The sequence below is a fragment of the Pongo pygmaeus genome, chromosome 19 (genome assembly GCF_028885625.2).
Source record: "Pongo pygmaeus isolate AG05252 chromosome 19, NHGRI_mPonPyg2-v2.0_pri, whole genome shotgun sequence".
In the NCBI taxonomy this organism is placed as follows: Eukaryota; Metazoa; Chordata; class Mammalia; order Primates; family Hominidae; genus Pongo; species Pongo pygmaeus.
The window spans coordinates 10,406,190-10,425,237 of NC_072392.2; the positions used below are offsets into that span (position 1 = coordinate 10,406,190).

The 19,048-nt window shown below is 38.9% G+C and overlaps 1 protein-coding gene across 4 annotated transcripts in view; it reads right to left on the bottom strand.

Moving 5' to 3' along the window:
• Nucleotides 1-242: 242 nt before the first annotated feature.
• The window catches only part of LOC129018023 (myosin-4), a 31,505-nt gene continuing 12,699 nt past the window's right edge, over nucleotides 243-19,048 (bottom strand). For 3 of the 4 annotated variants that reach the window (XM_054459134.2, XM_054459137.2, XM_054459138.2), the window contains 29 exons: nucleotides 17,940-18,078; nucleotides 17,229-17,347; nucleotides 16,978-17,127; nucleotides 16,259-16,429; nucleotides 14,430-14,739; nucleotides 13,495-13,565; nucleotides 12,830-12,917; nucleotides 12,630-12,747; nucleotides 12,184-12,307; nucleotides 11,953-12,089; nucleotides 11,567-11,822; nucleotides 10,655-10,897; nucleotides 10,164-10,340; nucleotides 9,799-9,944; nucleotides 9,428-9,518; nucleotides 8,953-9,342; nucleotides 8,337-8,463; nucleotides 7,792-7,910; nucleotides 7,468-7,664; nucleotides 5,829-6,012; nucleotides 5,584-5,749; nucleotides 5,362-5,486; nucleotides 4,784-5,092; nucleotides 3,979-4,182; nucleotides 2,207-2,332; nucleotides 1,946-2,116; nucleotides 1,765-1,869; nucleotides 1,574-1,669; nucleotides 243-501 (listed from right to left, as the gene is read on the bottom strand). In XM_054459134.2, coding sequence (XP_054315109.2) covers nucleotides 349-501; nucleotides 1,574-1,669; nucleotides 1,765-1,869; nucleotides 1,946-2,116; nucleotides 2,207-2,332; nucleotides 3,979-4,182; nucleotides 4,784-5,092; nucleotides 5,362-5,486; nucleotides 5,584-5,749; nucleotides 5,829-6,012; nucleotides 7,468-7,664; nucleotides 7,792-7,910; nucleotides 8,337-8,463; nucleotides 8,953-9,342; nucleotides 9,428-9,518; nucleotides 9,799-9,944; nucleotides 10,164-10,340; nucleotides 10,655-10,897; nucleotides 11,567-11,822; nucleotides 11,953-12,089; nucleotides 12,184-12,307; nucleotides 12,630-12,747; nucleotides 12,830-12,917; nucleotides 13,495-13,565; nucleotides 14,430-14,739; nucleotides 16,259-16,429; nucleotides 16,978-17,127; nucleotides 17,229-17,347; nucleotides 17,940-18,078 — 4,812 coding nt within the window. In that variant the 3' untranslated portion in view covers nucleotides 243-348. Of the gene's footprint in view, nucleotides 502-1,573; nucleotides 1,670-1,764; nucleotides 1,870-1,945; nucleotides 2,117-2,206; nucleotides 2,333-3,978; nucleotides 4,183-4,783; nucleotides 5,093-5,361; nucleotides 5,487-5,583; nucleotides 5,750-5,828; nucleotides 6,013-7,467; nucleotides 7,665-7,791; nucleotides 7,911-8,336; nucleotides 8,464-8,952; nucleotides 9,343-9,427; nucleotides 9,519-9,798; nucleotides 9,945-10,163; nucleotides 10,341-10,654; nucleotides 10,898-11,566; nucleotides 11,823-11,952; nucleotides 12,090-12,183; nucleotides 12,308-12,629; nucleotides 12,748-12,829; nucleotides 12,918-13,494; nucleotides 13,566-14,424; nucleotides 14,740-16,258; nucleotides 16,430-16,977; nucleotides 17,128-17,228; nucleotides 17,348-17,939; nucleotides 18,079-19,048 lie in introns of all 4 variants that reach the window. The other variant, XM_054459135.2, reaches the window with a different exon arrangement.

The window sequence follows — 19,048 nt, forward strand, 5'->3', positions numbered from 1 at the left end:
ACCAGACATGTAGTTGATACTCAGTAAAACTGGTTGAATGGAATTGAGAGTGCATTTGTCACCTTCATGTCTCCTCAGAGCATCTTATTTCATTTACCTTCTATTAAAGTTGGGTTCACTGCCTACATTCATTTTTGTTACTATCTCTCATTGCACATATTAGGAGCTCCACAAATGTTGAATAAAGGAATTAGTTCTAATAGCACTAAAGAGCTTATAATTAAGAGACAAATGTATTTTTAGATGCAAAATTATCTAAAGATTTTATTTCCTTGATATTCAGGACAGTGACAAAGAACTTCACATTTTGTGCATTTCTTTGGTCACATTTTCTTTCATTAGAATGAATTACTCTTCACTTATGACTTTTGTGTGAACCTCCCGACTCTTCACTCTCAGCTTGTTGACTTGGGACTCAGCAATGTCAGCCCGTTCCTCGGCCTCCTCCAGCTCGTGCTGGAGCTTGCGGAACTTGGCAAGGTTGACATTGGATTGTTCCTCCTGAGAACAGAGATGCATTTGAGATAACAAGAAAATTGGACATTTTCTGATTGTTATTGCTTTTGTTACTTCAGGATTTGCCTCATGAATGAGAAAGAAAAAGGCTCTGTTGTCCAGGTGTGGTGGCTCACACCTGTAATCCCAGCACTCTGGGAGGCTGAGGTGGGTGGATCACCTGAGGTCAGGAATTCGAGACCAGCCTGGCCAACATGGTGAAACCCCCGTCTTTACTAAAATTAGCCCGGCGTAGTGGTGGACGCCTGTAATTCCAGCTACTCAGGAGGTTGAGGCAGGAGAATCTCTTGGACCCAGGAGGCAGAGATTGCAGTGAGCTGAGATTGTGCCATTGCACCCAGCCTGGGCAACAAGAGCGAATCTCTGTCTCGAAAAAAAAAAAAAAAGAAAAGAAAAAGGCTTTATTATTTAGTAACATAGTTATTTGAGAGCAAGGCATCTCACAAACTCGCCTATGTAAATGAGTGTGCTTATGACCCTCCTCAAGTCTCTCTCTCACTTGACTCTCTGGCAAACTGAAGAGGCTGCAGTGATAACTGGAGAACAAAGTAGCAGGGATCTGAATTCCATCTTGTTTCTAAAAAGCAAACTTTAAAAAATAGGTGCAGTAGTGGCATTTGGTGCCAAGAACCCTAAGGAAGGTTTCAGAATTAACAGAATGAAAAAGATAACTGCAGCCGAATTGAAAAAAAAGGTCCCAAGATGGATTTATCATGAAGTTAAATGAGGCTTAGAATTCATACCCTCATTTGCACAGGTCCATATGAGTGCTGAGGGTTGTAGAATGTTCTAGATAGGGAGGGAAGTGGATTGCAACCAAGAAACATTTGTATATTAACATGTCTGGAAAATTGCTTAAAGAGGTGTCAGAAGAAGTAAACTCAAATCTCTAAGGCTCCAGTAATTTATGGTTCATTTTTCTCATTCTAAATATTCATGTTCATACCTAATTATGTATTCCCAATTTAAAGAAAGCCCCCTAAATTCTATAAACTTTAGGCCCCACAAAACCTGGATGTGCATCTGAACCTTTGATTTCTACTGTGGAGATACTCACAGCCTCTTCAGCTTGTCTCTTGTAAGCTTTGACTTTGGTTTGCAATTTGTCCACCAAGTCCTGCAGCCTGAGAATATTCTTGCGGTCCTCCTCAGTCTGAAAGAGGGGCAAGTAGATAGTGCCATTATTTTAAAACAACTCATTATTTTCTTGAAAGCTGTAGGCCTGGAAGATATGAAAACACTGGTCACCTGGTAAGTGAGTTCCTTCACTCTTCTTTCATGTTTGCGAAGACCCTTGACAGCCTCAACATTGCGCTTCTGTTCACTTTCCACCTCGCTTTCAAGCTCTCTCACCTGGAAGGGAACAAAGATGTTTACCAGTTTGGCTGTAACTGGCCACAAGGAATTGAGTGAAGTTGTGGAGACCCACCCTGGCCTCCAGTTTCTGGATCTGCTTCTTCCCGCCCTTCAGGGCCAGCTGCTCAGCCTCATCTAGACGGTGCTGCAGGTCCTTCACCATCTGCTCCATATTCTTCTTCATCCGCTCCAGGTGGGCATTGGTGTCCTGTTCCTTCTTCAGCTCCTCAGCCATCATGGCAGCCTGGTTATCAAATAAATTGCGAAAATAATGAATTCTGATGATAGCAGGCAGCATGTATGTGTCAGTAAGACAAATGCTCATCTTGCTTACATCAGTGATGGCCTTCTTGGCCTTCTCCTCTGCATTGCGGGCTTCCTGGACGATGTCCTCCATCTCTCCCTGGATTTGGGAAATGTCTGTTTCCAGCTTCTTCTTGGTGTTGATCAGGCTGGTGTTCTGTTTCAAATTAATGAAAGAGAAGAGAAGCACATTTAATTACAACAATTGACATTGTCATTTTACCTAGTGTACACAGGCAAAAATTATTGATCATAAGAAATGTTTAGAATAAAAACCAAATTAGAAGATAATTCTAAGTTTATGCCTTTTCTCCTTTCTATATATAGCTCTATTAATCAAACTTCTAAATTTAATTTCTGATATCAAACGTACTCAACTATTACTGTTGCCATTTGTAAGCATGAAACACAACCCGCAAAACTCAAAGTGCTGTACCGTGCAGCACCACACCACAGCTCATTTAAAATGAATCAGTAATTTTTAGCTATTAACTCATGTTGGTTGTTTCCATATTTATAAATGCATAAATAGTAGTCTTGTTGACCCGGCACGGTGGCTCACGCCTGTAATCCCAGCACTTTGAGAGGCCGAGGCGGGCAGATCACGAGGTCAGGAGATTGAGACCATCCTGGCTAACACGGTAAAACCCCGTCTCTACTAAAAATACAAAAAATTAGCCTGGCATGGCGGTGGGAACCTGTAGTCCCAGCTACTCGGGAGGCTGAGGCAGGAGAATGGTGTGAGCCGGGAGGTGGAGCTTGCAGTGAGCCGAGATCGCGCCACTGCACTCCAGCCTGGGCCGCAGAGCGAGACTCTGTCTCAAAAAAAAAAAAAAAAAAAAATAGTAGTCTTGTTGGGATAAAAATGAACCAAGAATCCCTTCTGTTTTTGGCAAGTTGACAGTATTTGGAATAGTCAACTTTAGATACTGTTAATAAGAAAAATGTTGCATATTAATTTGATTTTAAAATTATATAAAGCATGTGATTTTAACACTTCTATAATAGTTACGTTTATATAGTGCAACTTTCTGAAGTATACAGTAATATATATTTATTGTAAAAGATAGTAGAACATACAAATTAGCAGACAAGAGACAAAAAATAATTATTGCGCTCTCACCAGAGATAAAGGATAAACTTTTATTTATCCTTCTGGATGTTTCCTATATGTTTATATGGGAAAAAAGATCACACAGCCTATATTATTTTTAAGTTGCTTTTTTAACTTACTATAATGTAAACATCTTCCCATGGCAATAAATGCATACTACAGTGGTTACATATTAGCCATTGTGAGGATATACCACCATTTATTTAACAAATTCACTATATACAACAAATGCTGACTAGTATTAATAATGGCCTCCACGAATTTGAACTAAAGAGCTTCTCTTTGTATCCCATGAGGTTAGCATTCTGTGCATATGTGATACATAAATATTATTTAGTGGCTTTTTGTTTTTCTCCTCTATTTTATTTGCCTATCTTTTTGTAGCTTAGAGTTGCATAAGACAAGACAGCTACAAATGTTGTGTGTATGTTTATTTGTAGGTGGTCTTCTGCGCTTTTTAAATAAAAGTTTCTAGAATTCCAGATTATTTCAACTCAGCGTGATTATGCCAGCCCATAAATATACTCGTGAACCAGCTAGGTCCCAGTAAATCCTTACAGCACCCTATACATTTTCCAGAGCTCCAGGAAGGGACAAAGATTACTTTTTACTTTATAAACAAGCTTATCTTCTCAAATTGTCTTCAGCTTCAGGGAGTACTTTTTCTAAACCATAGTCTTGAACTTCACCTGAGTGTGCAGAAGTTGCACACGCTCACTGGCATCCAGAAGCTCTTGCTCTGCCATTTTCCTGCTTCTCTCAGTCTGTTCCAGGGATGCCCTGAGCTCTTCAACTTCAGCCTGCATCAGGTTAGCTCTGCGCTCAACCATTGCCAGTTGTTCCTTAAGGTCATCTTGGCTTCTGATGGCATCATCCAAATGTAGCTGAGTGTCCTACACAGAAAGAGAAAAAGCCTTTTATTCATGCTCCACTTAAAGCAAATGCAAACTTATGGTCATGTACACTCTTTGATCTTAATGACTTAGAGTATGATTAGATAGGAGCAATCTGCAAGTACCTTTAACAATAAATTCTTTGTAGCTGAGGGTTGCAGTTCTACTCAAAAGAACATGATGTTTTATTATTTTAGACCCTGAATCATTAAAAAATACCATGGCTAGCTCTACAAAATTTTGGATCAGGAAAGTATCCTTAGACTTCAGCTAGTCCAGTGGTGCTATTTTACATATTAAGCAAATGAAGTTCAGATTAATGAAGTGATTTAAGCAGTGGCATGTAGCCAAACTCTTTCATCACTTCCTCTATCTCCCTACCCCTCACCACAGTGCTTCTCTGCAGATAACAAAGCAAACTCTGTCCTGGGCCTTCCAGAATTAAGCTCTTTTTCAGTTGTGTGCGTATAACTTTGAACTTTGAACTGATTACCATGTTGCTTAGGTGATTTATGACACACAGTCCTCGTAAAACATTAAAATTTGAGTTACACAATGGCACTGAGACTGTACAACACTATGTGTATTTACCCCAGCATACCTTCAGTATTCCTTGTGTGTTTCTAAGATTCCTTAGTGCCTCAGCAGCCTGGCGGTTGGCATGGTTCAGCTGGATTTCCATTTCATTAAGATCTCCCTCCATCTTCTTCTTGATCCTCAGAGCATCATTTCTGCTCCTGATCTCAGCATCAAGTGTACTCTGCACTGACTCCACAACTCTGAGATGGTTCCTCTTTAGCTGATCGAGTTCTTCATCTTTTTCAGCAATTTTTCGGTCAATCTCAGATTTCACCTGATTTAGCTCAAGTTGAACGCGAAGAATTTTGCCTTCTTCATGCTCAAGAGATACCTTAATAAAAGCAACATTTATTTAGGTTACCTAAAGAGCTTTTTATTTCTTTCACATTATGATAATTTCTCCAAGAAGGCATTAAAAAACCCATAAACTATCATACATCTTAATGTAGCCTATTAGCTCTGCATTCTCAAGGTACAATTCAGTATTTTTCACTGAATTACATGTGTTATTCCCTAAAGATTTGCAACATGATAGAGATCTCAGTTGCTATTAATTTTCAATTTATTTATAATGCAGAGCTAAGCAAATGAAAAATGTACCTCTGCTTCCTCTAGGGAAGCCTGTAGTTCACTCTTCTCATGATCAAGTTGTTTCTTTACTTTCTCCAGTTCGTGGATGTGCTTTCCACCCTCTGCAATTTGCTCTGTCAGGTCAGAAATCTCCTCTATGATAATAAAGTACCAAATTTCAGTTGAGTAGAAAGAAAAATTGAAAAGATACCTCCCTACCATTTTTAAAATAGAATGATTACAGTGACTCACGTTGTAAGTTCTTATTCTCTCGCTTTAGAGTTTCAAGATGATCCAGGGATTCCTCGTAGGCATTCTTCACCTTGAACAGCTCAGTGCTGAGAGAACGCGACTCCTTCTGGGAGGCCTCAAGTTCAGCCTGAGTTTCCTCATACTTCTGTTTCCATTCTGCCAGAACCTGGAAGTATATAGAAAATAAGCCTTTGAAACCAAGAATGATGTCAGTTTCCCCCCGGGGAGCTGGTACTGTGGACCACCTTGTCAAAGTTCCTTTGCTTCTTATCGAGAGCTATGCAGGCAGCATTAGATCGTTCCACATCAATCATGAGGTCCTCTACTTCATTCTGTAGCCTCTGCTTTGTCTTTTCAAGAGAAGCACATTTGGAATTCACAGCTTCTACATGTTCTTCTGCATCCTGCAGATGCTGGGCCAGCTTCTTCCTGAAAATTGGGTCAGTATGAGTGACCAAGAGCAGACTCAGAGTCACCACAGTGCCCTTTATAAAGCTGCTGACTGGGAAAGCATATTTCCCCAAGAGTTGCCTACAAGTTGTTGAATTTTTCTAAACATTTTCACTCTCTTAGAATTCTGTTTTCCCTGTTGAGTTCTTATTTTTATCCATCTCAGGTATTGCCAAACATATTTACGAAGCACGTGTGTGTGTGTATGTGTGTGTATGAGAGAATATGTTAGCACTAGAGCTGAGTAGGCAATGTGAAAATTTGCTCCTCTTTCTTTGTTTTTATTTCACTAAGCTGGTCCTCTATAGTGTGGCACATTTTCTTGAACTTTGCCTGGGGTGAGAAGTAGAAAACAGGAAGAGACAATACATTTCTCTTTTGAAGCCTGGGATTTAGAGATCTGTAACTACTTGTGGAAAAGGGCTGAGTTTTATTTACTTTGAGGAAGAAATGGCAACCATGAACAGAAGGCATATCACCAAGGAATGGTAGCATTTTCTAGTATGATTCTGTAAGGGAATTTCTAGTATGGTTCTAGTAAGGAATTTAAGCATTTTCTAGTAAAGAATTTAAGCATTTTCTAGTGTGGTTCTGTTTATTTTGCAAATGAGGAAACTGCAGCCCAGAGTGATATGTTCAAGGTCATACAATGAATCAGTAACTTTCTTGATTTGGTGGCCTTTGATAATAAATATTACTGCATTATTGCATTTCCCAAATTTCCTCCAAAATCTTATCTACTACTCTTTTCACCAACCTATGTAATTCATGACCTTTCCCAGCCCACACTCTTATCTAGAACTCTCTCTGGAAATGCTTGCTACAAACTCTTTCATCCTGTTTAATTCTAACAACTACTGAGATAAATTTAGAAAGGCTTCTTTCACTAGGAATATAATGCTTTTTTTCTTTCTGTGTGTAAATCTGTAAATCTCATGACTTGTAGTCCACAAACAGTACGTGTAATTAGTGAATACATTCATTGATATAGGTTGTTAGTTGAAATAATGACAGCATATGACAACCTTAATATAAACATTCAATACTCCAGGTAAGGAAAAACTGATTATTGTTAATTGTAATACTCATAATAATTTACCAGATAGTCTCAATGTCTCAATTTTTCCTTCTATTAAAGGATACTAATTCTATTTAATTCAAAATAATATTCTGATAATTAATAATCCATCTTGGTGGAAAGAAATTTAAGATGCTTCTGGACCGGAATGGGTGGAGGGATCTGGTCTCATTCCGTTCTCCAGTGGACATACACTGGGCTTTAAGAAGAAGAATATGGTGGAATCCACCAACCTATAATAAAATAAGCTGAAGTCTTTCATGTGTCCCCAAGCCTGGAATATTCTCTTTCTTCTATTTTTCCTTCACCGCCTTTACTTTTGTTTCTTCCTGCCCCCCTGCACTAAAAGCGCATACTTGGCCTCCTCCAGCTCCTCTGTGCGCTGGATGGCGTCCGTCTCGTACTTGGTCCTCCACTGGGCAACCTCACTGTTGGCCTTGGACATTCCCCTCTGCAGCTCAGCCTTGGCTTCCTGCTCCTCCTCATACTGTTCCCGCAGCAGGTCACAGTCATGGCGGGCTGACTGCAGGGCATGGGCCAGAGCGCTTTTGGCCTAGACCAACCAAAAACTATGTGATATAAGTTTATCTTCTGATCATTGAAATTCTCTATGCAAAGTTCAATAGTGTGTTATGTTGCACGGTTCAAGTGATTGAAAGTATCAGCTGGAGAATTCTCACCTTAGTCTCCTCTTCTAGCTGCCTCTTTAATTCTTCAATCTGTTGTGTAAATGCTTGTTTGCCTCGGGATAGCTGAGAAACCATAGCATCTTTTTCATCTAGCTGTCGTGAAAACTCACCTGTGGAAGACAAAACAGCAATGATTTAGTTCTGTTGTCTAGGTAAACAATAATTTAAAGAATGGAATAACATTGTAACCCTCTTATTTCATATGACGAAAAAAACCCTCAAGATTTTCAGTGCTGTTGAGAAGGTTATTTCTTGCCTTTTAAAAAATGTATGAGTTTTCTTTGATATTTTAGAATTCGAGAACTTTTGAGGAATGCTGAGGCATAAAAAATCTCCTGAGCCCAGGGAGCTTAATTCTTTTCCCCAATTGTAGCTTAGAATCATTGCATTTTACTGTCTCATAATAAAAAGATGGAGGAATAAGTAAGACATGATAAATGAATGTGTAGAGCTTGAGAAATTACTTGTATTTGATAGGTAAAGGCTTGTCTTTCATTCGTCACCTCTCCGAAGGCTGATGCTATTTATTTACTGACCTGATTCTGTGTGTAAACGTGCCTTCTGGGCTGACAACTCATTTATTAAGCGTTGTTGCTCCTCTTCCTTTGTTTTTATTTCACTAAGCTGGTCCTCTAGGGTGCGGCACATTTTCTCAAAGTTTGCCTGGGGTGAGAGGTAGAAAACAGGAAGAGACAATACAGTTTTATTCCAGAGGCTGGGATTTAGAGATCTGTAACTACCTGTGGAAAGGGGCTGATTTTTATTTACTTTTCTATCAATCTTGCGTGGTGGCTATAAAGTAGTAGAGGCATTGAATTTGGCTAATTAATGAACACACGATTATCAAAATTATATTCTCTTTGAAAGCGTGAACATCATTTAAATTCTGCATCATTTAGAGTATGGTTTTTAGGTAAACCTTTTTTGTAATTATATATTTTTTTCATGGTAATAGTATCAAAGGTTAAAGTGTTTTCTACAAAGAAGTTAAGAGAACTTAAGTGATTCAATACAATAATGTGTACTAGGAGTAAGTTTAAGCTTCAGATGGCATCTAATGTTTGTGTAATTTGGCTAAAAATAGTCATATATAAACTTGGTCATTTTGAATTGTTGCAAATAAAGATGAAAAGGGCACAAATTAAGGAAGACCTTGGCTTTGGAGACAGTCTCCATGTTACTAGCAAGGTCATCGATCTCCATCTTCAGCTCACTCTTTTCCTTCTCCAGCTTCTGCTTGACCCGCTGAAGGTTGTCAATCTGCTCCCCAAGCTCGGCCACACTATCTGCGTGCTTCTTCCGAAGAGCAGCTGCCGTGGCTTCGTGCTGCAGGGTGGACTCTTCCAGGTCCCTGCGCATTTTCTGGAACTCAGCCTCCCGCTTCTTGTTCATCTCAATCTGGGCTGAAGCGGCCCCACCGGCTTCTTCCAGCCTCTCGCTGATCTGCTCCAGTTCCCGGGAGAGATCAGAGCGCTGCTTCTCTGCTTTGGCCCGGGAGGCCTGCTCTGCCTCGATTTCCTCCTCCAGCTCCTCAATGCGGGCCTGGTTGTGATATGTCAACATTAATGTGAATTTATGTCAATTTTGTTTCCTGTAATGCCCAGAAAAGGTGGAGGTTATAACTTACCTGTAACTCTTTGATCTTCTTTTGTAGCTGCATTGCAAGGGCTTGTTCATCTTCAATCTTGCCTTGCAGATTGCTCATTTCAAACTCTTTCCTATTAGAAGAGCAACACATTAGCTTATAATCACTTCTCTTACCAATCTTCTTTTCTATGTATAATCTAAGATTTTTTTTATACTGCTGGTGTTGAAGGAGTGAGTAGTACAATGTTTTACAGATTAATAATTGTATTAGTTTAATTAAATAAAAAGGTCAAAGATGTCATTATTTTTTTCCATATGTCATGATGTAACATTTTGGAGATCTTTTTAGCGTATGTTTCATTTGCAGTGACATACAACAAGCAGGTTATAGCTGAATTATACCATACTTACTTTTTGAGTTTCTCATCAAGTTGCTGTTTATCATTTTCTATATCCATTGTGGATTCTTGGACCAATTTTAGGTCACCCTCCAGTTTTCTCTTGGCTCTTTCTAAGTCCATGCGAAGTTTCTTTTCTTGTTCCAGAGATCCTTCAAGCTAAATTTATGATACATTTTATTTATTTCAGCTCTTAAGCACTGAACCCTATGCTAGTAGCCTTCAAAGATACATAAGAAAAAAATTTAAAGATACAACAAATAGCACAAGAACTTTATTCAGAGACCAAGCGTTAAAGGCTTATGACCATCAGTGCTGGTTTCATGTTACAATTGTTTATTTCATCGCAAGGGGAAACGTTTTCTTTTTCACACTTACATCGTCCACTTGCTGTTCTAGCTTGGTTTTAGCTTTGGTCAGGGTGTTGACTTTGTCCTCCTCCACCTGCAGGTCATCCAGGGTCTGCTGGTGGGCCTCCTGGAGAGCCGCCTTCTCCTTGGTCAGCTTTGCAATGTTTTCATCCAGGCCTGCCATCTCTTCTGTGAGGTTTTTCACCTTTAGATTTGAACAGATGACCGGAATGTCAATGACAACCTATTATCTTGATGAAAAACATGATACTATAGTATCCTAGGATAATGTCAGTCTGAGATGGAAAATGAGAACCAGTAGCTAACCCAGGCCTATAATGGCTGAAAAAGTAGGAGGTAAAGGTCAAGTAAGTAGATTGAAGTGGTAAAGACTAAAGAGATGACATAGTTATGACAGTGTCATTTTTCATATTCAGTCATCTTAAGATTAAATTTTTAATTAAAATACTTCAGTATCAAGGTACTTACAAATATTCTAAAATGGATCATGATTTGTACCTTGCTCTCTGTGGCATGTTTCTCCTTCTCAACCTTGGCCAGTGTCAGCTCAAGGTCATCAATGTCTTTCTTGAGCTCTGAACATTCATCCTCCAGTTTCCTCTTCTTGGCTGTCAGCTCAGCATTGATCTCTTCCTCATCCTCAGCTCTTTCAGTTACCTCTTTGATTTTGGCCTCTAGCTGGATTTTGGTTTTAATCAACTGATCACATCTTTCCTCTGCATCAGCCAAGGCATCTGCTTCCTAAAGGGAGAAATTAAGCATTTTCATTTGTCTGAGCTATATCTACAAGCACACAATAATTTATTATAAGGTAGAAACTTCAGTGACTACCAGTTTGGTCAACATGTATACCAGTTGCTAACTTTTAAAATGAAACAGACAAAATGTTAATACTGTTATCTACTGATCAAGTATAATAACAGATTTCCTTCAGATATTCATGTGTGGAAGGCCAAATCAGGAAAACTAGCCCTTTGGCAAAAATCTGCCACTTTACTAACCTTTGCAACTTTGGAAAAGTCACTTGTTCACTGTAGGACTCAGTTTTCTCACATTTAAGAGGGGATTAATTTAGCCATTTCTCTGCCCTGATAAAAACAACATAACTTCTATTTTATGCACAAAAATACACTAAAGAAAGAATAATCTGATCTGAGAGAAAGTTCCATAAAGAAAGGAAAATGTCTATTGATATTTTTATGAATTTGCTCACTGATGACCAAACTGTGTGTGAATGCACATATGAACATGTGCAGCATGATATGTGACTTTGCATCTATTGCTTCTTTATGCCCGAGTCTTGGTGTTTTTGAACAGCAAACAATCAGAACAAATGTTTCAGTGGAAACCATTCATTTTAAAACGTTAAAAACAATAAGATGTGGCTGAATTGCAATGTATAATACTTACAGCTTGAACTTGGAGTTGTAAGTCGTTTTTCTCTTGCATTAGTGTCACCATCTTTTCTTCTAGTTCTTTCCTTTTTGCCTCTGTCTTAGCCAGCTCTTCTTTGGTTTTCTCAAATTCTTCCTTCATGTTGGCCATCTCCTTCTCTGTCTCTGCACTCTTGAGGAGGGGCTTGATCTTGAAATACAGCTTCATCCAGGGCCAGTGCTTCACATTCATGAAAGCACGGATGTTGTACTGAATGCAGAAGATGGACTCTCTGTAGGAAAAGAAAAAAAGATGCAAATGGAGAATAATGTGGAAAGTGATCATCACTCAACAAAAGTAATGACTGCAGTGGATTCATTTATGAAAGTGTGGAGAAGGAAGACTTGTGTGTGGGCTCTCACCTCCTCTCCATCATCTTTCTGAACTCCACTCTCATCAGGAGCCCTCTGCATATGGCTTGAGTGCGCGTGATGAGTTGAGCTAGCTTTTCATCTCGCATTTCCTCTAGAGTTCCCAGCAGGCCAGCTTTAAAGAAAACCTTATGAAAGAACAAGTTAAGTATGTTATTTCCACTTAAGGGAAAGTCTAAAAGTGATAGAATTATGACAGATAGAAATTTGGACTGGTGATACCTTGGTATGACCGAATTTGTACTGGGTGTGGTCAATGTCAATAGACCCTAGAAGTTTCTCAGAAGCCTTCTTGCTGTCAATGAACTGACCCTCTGGGATAGCACTCGCATTTAGAACCTTGTATCTGTCAGAATAAAAAAAATATAAAAATGTGGTTTTTCTTCACTGAAAAAACCGGTAGAACATTTGGTAGCTATCATTGAAAAGATGATAGATTAAGTTTTGGCGAACAAAATGCCATTTAAAAAGTCAGACAGTGCTTTATTTAAAACTTGGGAAGACATGATGAAAAACTTATGATAATATAAACCTAAGCTTCTTTCTTTTATGATCAATTTTCAAATAATTGCATGTCATTTTTCAAGGAAAAGTTTAAAACTGTTTGAATTATATAGTGATTTTGTGTAGACTAAGACATTGAAAGGGAAAAATAATGAGATACAAACCTCTGTTTGAAGTCTGCATAAAGGATTCTGCTTGGGAAGCCTTTCCTACAGATGCGGATGCCTTCCAGCACACCGTTACACCTCAGCTGATGCAGGACAAGTTCATGCCCCATGGCACCTAAAAGAATGAATCCACATGCCATACTTCATGGTCTATCACACACACACTGGAGCTTGTCTGGATATCAGAAATGTCTTACCAGGAGTTTTAGTTTCATTGGGGATGATGCACCGCACAAAGTGGGGGTGAGTGCTCCTCAAGTTGGTCATCAGCTTATTCAAATTCTCCTGTGGAACCATATGAAAAGTTTTAAAATCATTTCTAGTTGCATCTACATGGGAGTCCCTATCAATGTTTGTCTTTCATTTAACATTTTAATGAGCTGTCTCAAGGAAAAACAAATTATCATAACAGAGAGGAATCATATATGTGGAGCACAGGTAGGAAATTACAGATTACACAAAATCAGTTAATTTCAGTTTGTTATTCTCAAGCACCACCAGAGAAACTTTGTGTTGAGATTTTTGTCACATGAAGGAGATATAATTGAATACAGTGGTTATTTTTAAAAGAGCATTTGATTTCATGTGAAATTTGTACAATACCAGATCTCTTGGATGTAGGGCTCAGGGGCAATGGTTCATGTATCATAAAGATTGATGTGAAGAGATACACAGTTTTTTTTGGTGCTAATTTTTTTTCCTAAGGCATTTAAAAAGGTTACAAAACCTTTAGTAGTATACTAAAAAGTATGCTATACTACTTTATTCACTTTCACCATAAATATCTTTAAAAAATTTTTCTGTTTTGATAGTTTAGTTTTTTAATGAAAGTATTTATCTGTAATTCAAGAATATACTGTACCCTGAAAAGAGCTGACACTGTCTGGAAAGAAGAACCCTTCTTTTTGCCACCTTTCTTTCCACCACCACCCTCTAAAAAACAAAATGGAAAAAATAAAGTTATTTGCAACTGCCTTTTAAGTACTATCCATAAACATCAGGACTGCCAAAATTCCCTTTAGAATTTACATTCGCACTCATTCGCTTGCATCATTTCTATTCTTTCCATGTCTCTCCTCCCTCAATTGTAGATTAAGAAAGTCTAAGATTTGGCTCACTTTATAGGCATTCAGGAAAAAACCAACAACAAAAGAATTGTGAGTGTAAGGGGTAGATGTGGGTAGGGGATGGGACTCCCCTACTCCAAGTCAGCAATGTCTGTTCTCTGAAGGAAGGGCCAAGGAAACAGAGTAGTAATGCCTCGTTAGTGCAGGCCTCACTTGGAGAACAGGCAGAGTTGCACACTTGATCCCGGGTACGTGAACCTCTGCTCACCTGCAGGGAAATCTTGGCTCCCATTTGCCTGTGCTTCCACGGTGTTTCTTGCACATCTGGTCTTAGAACACTTAAGAGAACAGAACTTCAGTTCCCCAAGCACTAGGGCCCTGACAAAGGATTTCCTTATCTCCAGCCTAGCTGGAGAACCTTGAAAGAACCAATACTCTTAAAATGATAGAAGTGAGTTTTATGATCCTGAGCAAATCATTTAACCTCTCTGAGATTCTTGTTTTCTCATCAGTGAAATCAGGCTGTGGGCTAAATGCTCCATAGTGTCACTTAGCTCTGAAAGTCTATGACTGTAAGACTGTATCACAGTTACTACATACACTTTCTTTCATTAGGCATGTATTGGCCAGTGTTTTCGTGTCAGGTTTTGCTGTAGCTACATTTGTCTCTGTTGAACAGTGTATATCTATTTTGTGACTCTTGTAACATATTAATGCTATTAAACATGACCTGCTTCAGCAGTTTGTGCCCCAGAGAAGAGGAGAGCCAGAGTCTTCATTGCAGACTTCTGGTACAGCCCCACCACAGTCTCATTCAGGGGGTCCTTGTTCTTGTCCAGCCAGCCAGCGATGTTGTAGTCCACGGTGCCGGCATAGTGCACCAGTGAGAAGTGAGCCTCAGGCTTGCCTTTGGCAGGCTTGGGCTTCTGGAAGTTGTTGGATTTTCCAAGATGTTGTTCATACAGCTTGTTCTTGAAGGAGGTGTCTGTTGCCTTGGGGAACATGCACTCCTCTTCTAGAATGGAGAAGATGCCCATAGGCTAAGAATAGGAAAAAAGGGATGATAATCATGAGTCCCTCAGAAAGTTATGCTCCATGTAATTGATGGAAAACTGAAAATACAATGTTTCAAAAGAAGACTTTGAATGATAAATTAAATAGGCATGACATGTGAAGCAATCATTATGTACCCAGAACATATGGGAAATATACTTGCTAGAAAGACTCAGTTAAAAAAAGTAATCTGAACCATTTGGCACACTTTATGTTCAGTGTATAAAATCAGATTCTGAAAACATCACTTCAAAATTGAATTCTTTATTCCATAAATGTATATATCTGACTACTTTCTTTCCTACTGACAATATAACTTCCTTTACCTCGAATCTAAAGGTGACAGAAGTATGAAGGGAAGAGAGATTATGTGTAAGGACTAAAAATGATCCATTCCTAGGAGAAAATTGCGTCTTACGTTGTATCATTAAAATTCTGTACTTTAACCTATATTCTCTACCACTGTGGAGTTAAGTGATAGTAACTTGGTTTTGCTTTCTAAGAGTTTGGCTTTTTTCTTAATGTATTTTGTAGGAAAGACTGAAAGAAAATTCAACATTGATGATTTAACAAATTCACAAATTGTACCCCTAAGACTATTTTGGTGATACAGAAACTGAAATACTAGAGAATAAAATAAATGCCTTTTCTGAGGACCGTAAAGTTTTCGTGAATAGTAGAGATATTATATCACCAAATTAACATATCTTTTCCCCAAATTGTGCAGACCTAGTCTGCTTTTAAACTCTTTTATCTTTCATATTTTTGTGAATTTTAACCTGAGTATTTTAAGTTTTCCTAGGTGGCAATTGCATTTACTCTTCCCTTCCCACTGCTTAGGGTAGGGTTCACACATACACTTTATTGATATCAATAAGTATATGACAAGCTCCCAAGATACTTTTGGAAGTGTTTAACAATTGCTTGATGAGTGTTAACATATCTAGATCTGATGTAACTGTTGCTCCACCCCCTTAGTAATGGGGAATTCAGGGCCCATTTTCTAGGTAAGTGATACAGAGGTTTGGTGTTTATTCAGTAGTTATCGTGAACGGAGAAAGACTTAATGACTGCAACGGTTGAAGGACTAACTTTCTGATCTTTAAGACATGTTGACATAGCCTGCCTTGTTACACATGAGGGATGATGATAAATGCACAATACATTGTCGTGAGTGCACCAGGGTTAATTACACAACCCAGAGGAATAGCTGTAATTTCATCCCTTTCTCCCATATGCATGAAATCGTTTAGGAAGAAAAGTGAGAGAGAATTAAGTTTTTAGAGGGATAAATGCGAATCCATATGTGTGTGAGTGATAAACATTTTTCTACAAACTGCTCTACTTATTAACAGATCACTTGGGACATACCTCACAACTGGTCAGAATATACGAGTGTGTCAGGAAACAGCACTGCTTGTTCTTTGAGAACAGGGAGTATGATTAAGCACAGGGAGGCAAGCAATTTGGTTTTCATGTTTTGAAAGCTAGAAAAGTCATATGAACCTTCTCGATGAGCTCGATGCAGGCAGCCAGGTCCATCCCGAAGTCAATGATCTCCCACTCGATGCCTTCCTTCTTGTACTCCTCCTGCTCCAGCACGAACATGTGGTGGTTGAAAAACTGTTGCAGTTTCTCGTTGGTGAAGTTGATGCACAGCTGCTCCAGGCTGTTGAACTACAGGACAAGATAAATATAGGAAATTACACATAACTTAATTATTCTATCTACAGAGTATCTATTAGTATTTTCTTTTGAATTTAAGGCATTTTGGTTTATTAAATTATAAACCTTCAGATTGTTTTCCTATTATATAGTTCTAAACAAAGTAGAATTGATTCTTTGAATACTTATTTTCCAAGTAACTGCATGAGATCATGCATACTAGGCAAAATACTGTGAAATGAGGACTCTGAAATATTCCCTCAGAGTAATTTTAAAAAGGTGTTTTCATGCTCATCTGCTTGGATCCAGGATAGATTTTGACTATTTTAACCTCTCAGGGATCAACTTTTGAGACTTCTAGACTCAAAAGAATAGAATTTTCTCTTTTCCTATTTATACCTATTTACTTTTCATATCTTTTCAAAGACTCTTTTCAGTAGGAATTACATTTGTATATTTTGTAAGGTACATTTTGTAAAAGTGATTTTGTATGCTCTAACCAGATTGATAAAATGACTGAGGATTTGCACTTGCTAATTTTCTGTCAGTTCACTACTCACATCAAAGATCTCAAAGCCAGCAATGTCCAAGACCCCGATGAAGTACTGCCTGGGTTGCTTGGTGTCCAGCTGCTGGTTGATGCGGGTGACCATCCACAGGAACATCTTCTCGTAGATGGCTTTGGCCAGAGCACCCACTGCGTTGTACACCTTCAATAGAAGTGATAGTTTAGTTTTTTAAATTGAAAACAGTGATGAACTCCTGAGTCACTTGCGGTTCAAATAAATCAGAGAATTTAAGTCATGTTTACCTGCTGCACAGTCTGGCCTTTGGTGACGAACTCATTGCCGACCTTGACTCTGGGATAGCAGAGAGATTTGAGCAGGTCAGCAGAGTTCAGACTTGTCAGATAAGCAGCTTTGTCAGCAACTGTGTGAACAAGGTGAGAATGGTGAAACTGACCATGGCTTACACAATTTAAAATGTAAATGATGATGACAAAGAAAAAAGGTTTTACTCAAAAAGATGTGCAAATGTTATTGAAACCTATTCATTTGTTCATATTGCCTCAAAAGCATTGCCACCACTTGCACTAATTTTAGTCATTTCTTGTGATGATAAATTGGAGGTTGGGGAATCGATGCTCTCTGTGATATTTAACGTGGCAAAAGTAGACCACAGATAAAAATAATTTGAGAAACCCTAACCTAGAGGAGTAGTGACAGAAATATTCAGATCTCTGTTTCTTTCAGTGCATGTGGGCACACAGATTATCCACTGAAATAAAATATGTTTTAGTCAAATAGCAAATATGAACTTACGAAAAGCCAATGAAGAATGGAATGAGCAGAAATCACAAATCTGCTCAATAATGTAAAACGTCAGGCAGTGTGTAATTTCCTTCTCGTAATACTTTTGCCCTTCACGAGCTAGATCAGAGAAAGTAAAAACACGGTCCCTGCCTCTGAAAAGTTCACTATGTCAGTTTTGTCAAGTGGAAGATACCAACAGGGGGTGGTACCTTCCGTGCCATCTGGCTCTGCCTGCTCTTCCCTTTGCTTTTGCTTGAATTTCATGTTCCCGTAATGCATCACGGCTCCAGTGAGCTTGTAAATGGCCACCTTTTCATCAGCAGTGAAACCCAGGATGTCCACAGCACTCTGTCAAAAGAGTTGAATTTACTCATCCCCAATTAGCACCATGGAAGAATCCCTCAGAACACCGGGACTGTCTCCCACTTTTTTCTCAAAATGCGTTGCCTTATATTTGACTAGCACTTTGCCACTCATATGCTTTACCTTTTGATCCACATGGCAACACCAAGAGGTATGCATCAGTCTTTCCATTTGAGTCATGAGTCCATTTGGTCACAGCATATGATGTGACTTGTCCACACTCACTGAACCAGGACTCAGAGCCATGACTTTTGATGCCAAGGCCAGTGCTTTGCCCCTTTTCTCCACCCCAGCCCCCCTTTGCTTCTCAGGCACATGCTCCTCAAGGTCTTTTGGCTATTTTTGTTTCTTTTCTCCAGTCTCACGAGTCTCTCTGTTGCTTCTTATTCTCCTATTTGTCCTATCCTAATACATAATCCCAGTCTACCTTCCCCCGCTAATGGGCATGAGTGATAAAGTTGGAAAGAGGGTATGAGGAGAACAGCAATGGTTGTGAGTCTTTCTCCACATGCCTCTCTGATAGCAAGCCACAGCTGAGCTGACCATGAGATGCCTGGGGTAGCAAACTTTAGCTAGTCATTTATTTCTCATGCAGAGAAGAGACATTTATGAAAAGAAGGAATTTCGCCGTTTAGTGTAATATTTCTGTGTCTTTTTTCTCTATCGAATTTGATTACCTTTTTAGTTGCCCACATAGGCTTTGAAAAGGCTTATAAATGGGGGCAGGATTCAGAGCAGGCAGAGGAAAATATGTTTATTTACCATTCTTACCTAAGACTCCTTCCCCAGATTATTGACTTCCACTTCCAGCTCATTAACTCTACCTATTTACAGAAACTAGACATTATTACAGAAGTCTTAGAGCAAGACTGCTACATTTTTTTAAACCTCGCAGACCAGGGTGTGTTTCTTAACTCCTTATCACTTTTGGACACACAAAGATAATAATAAGTTA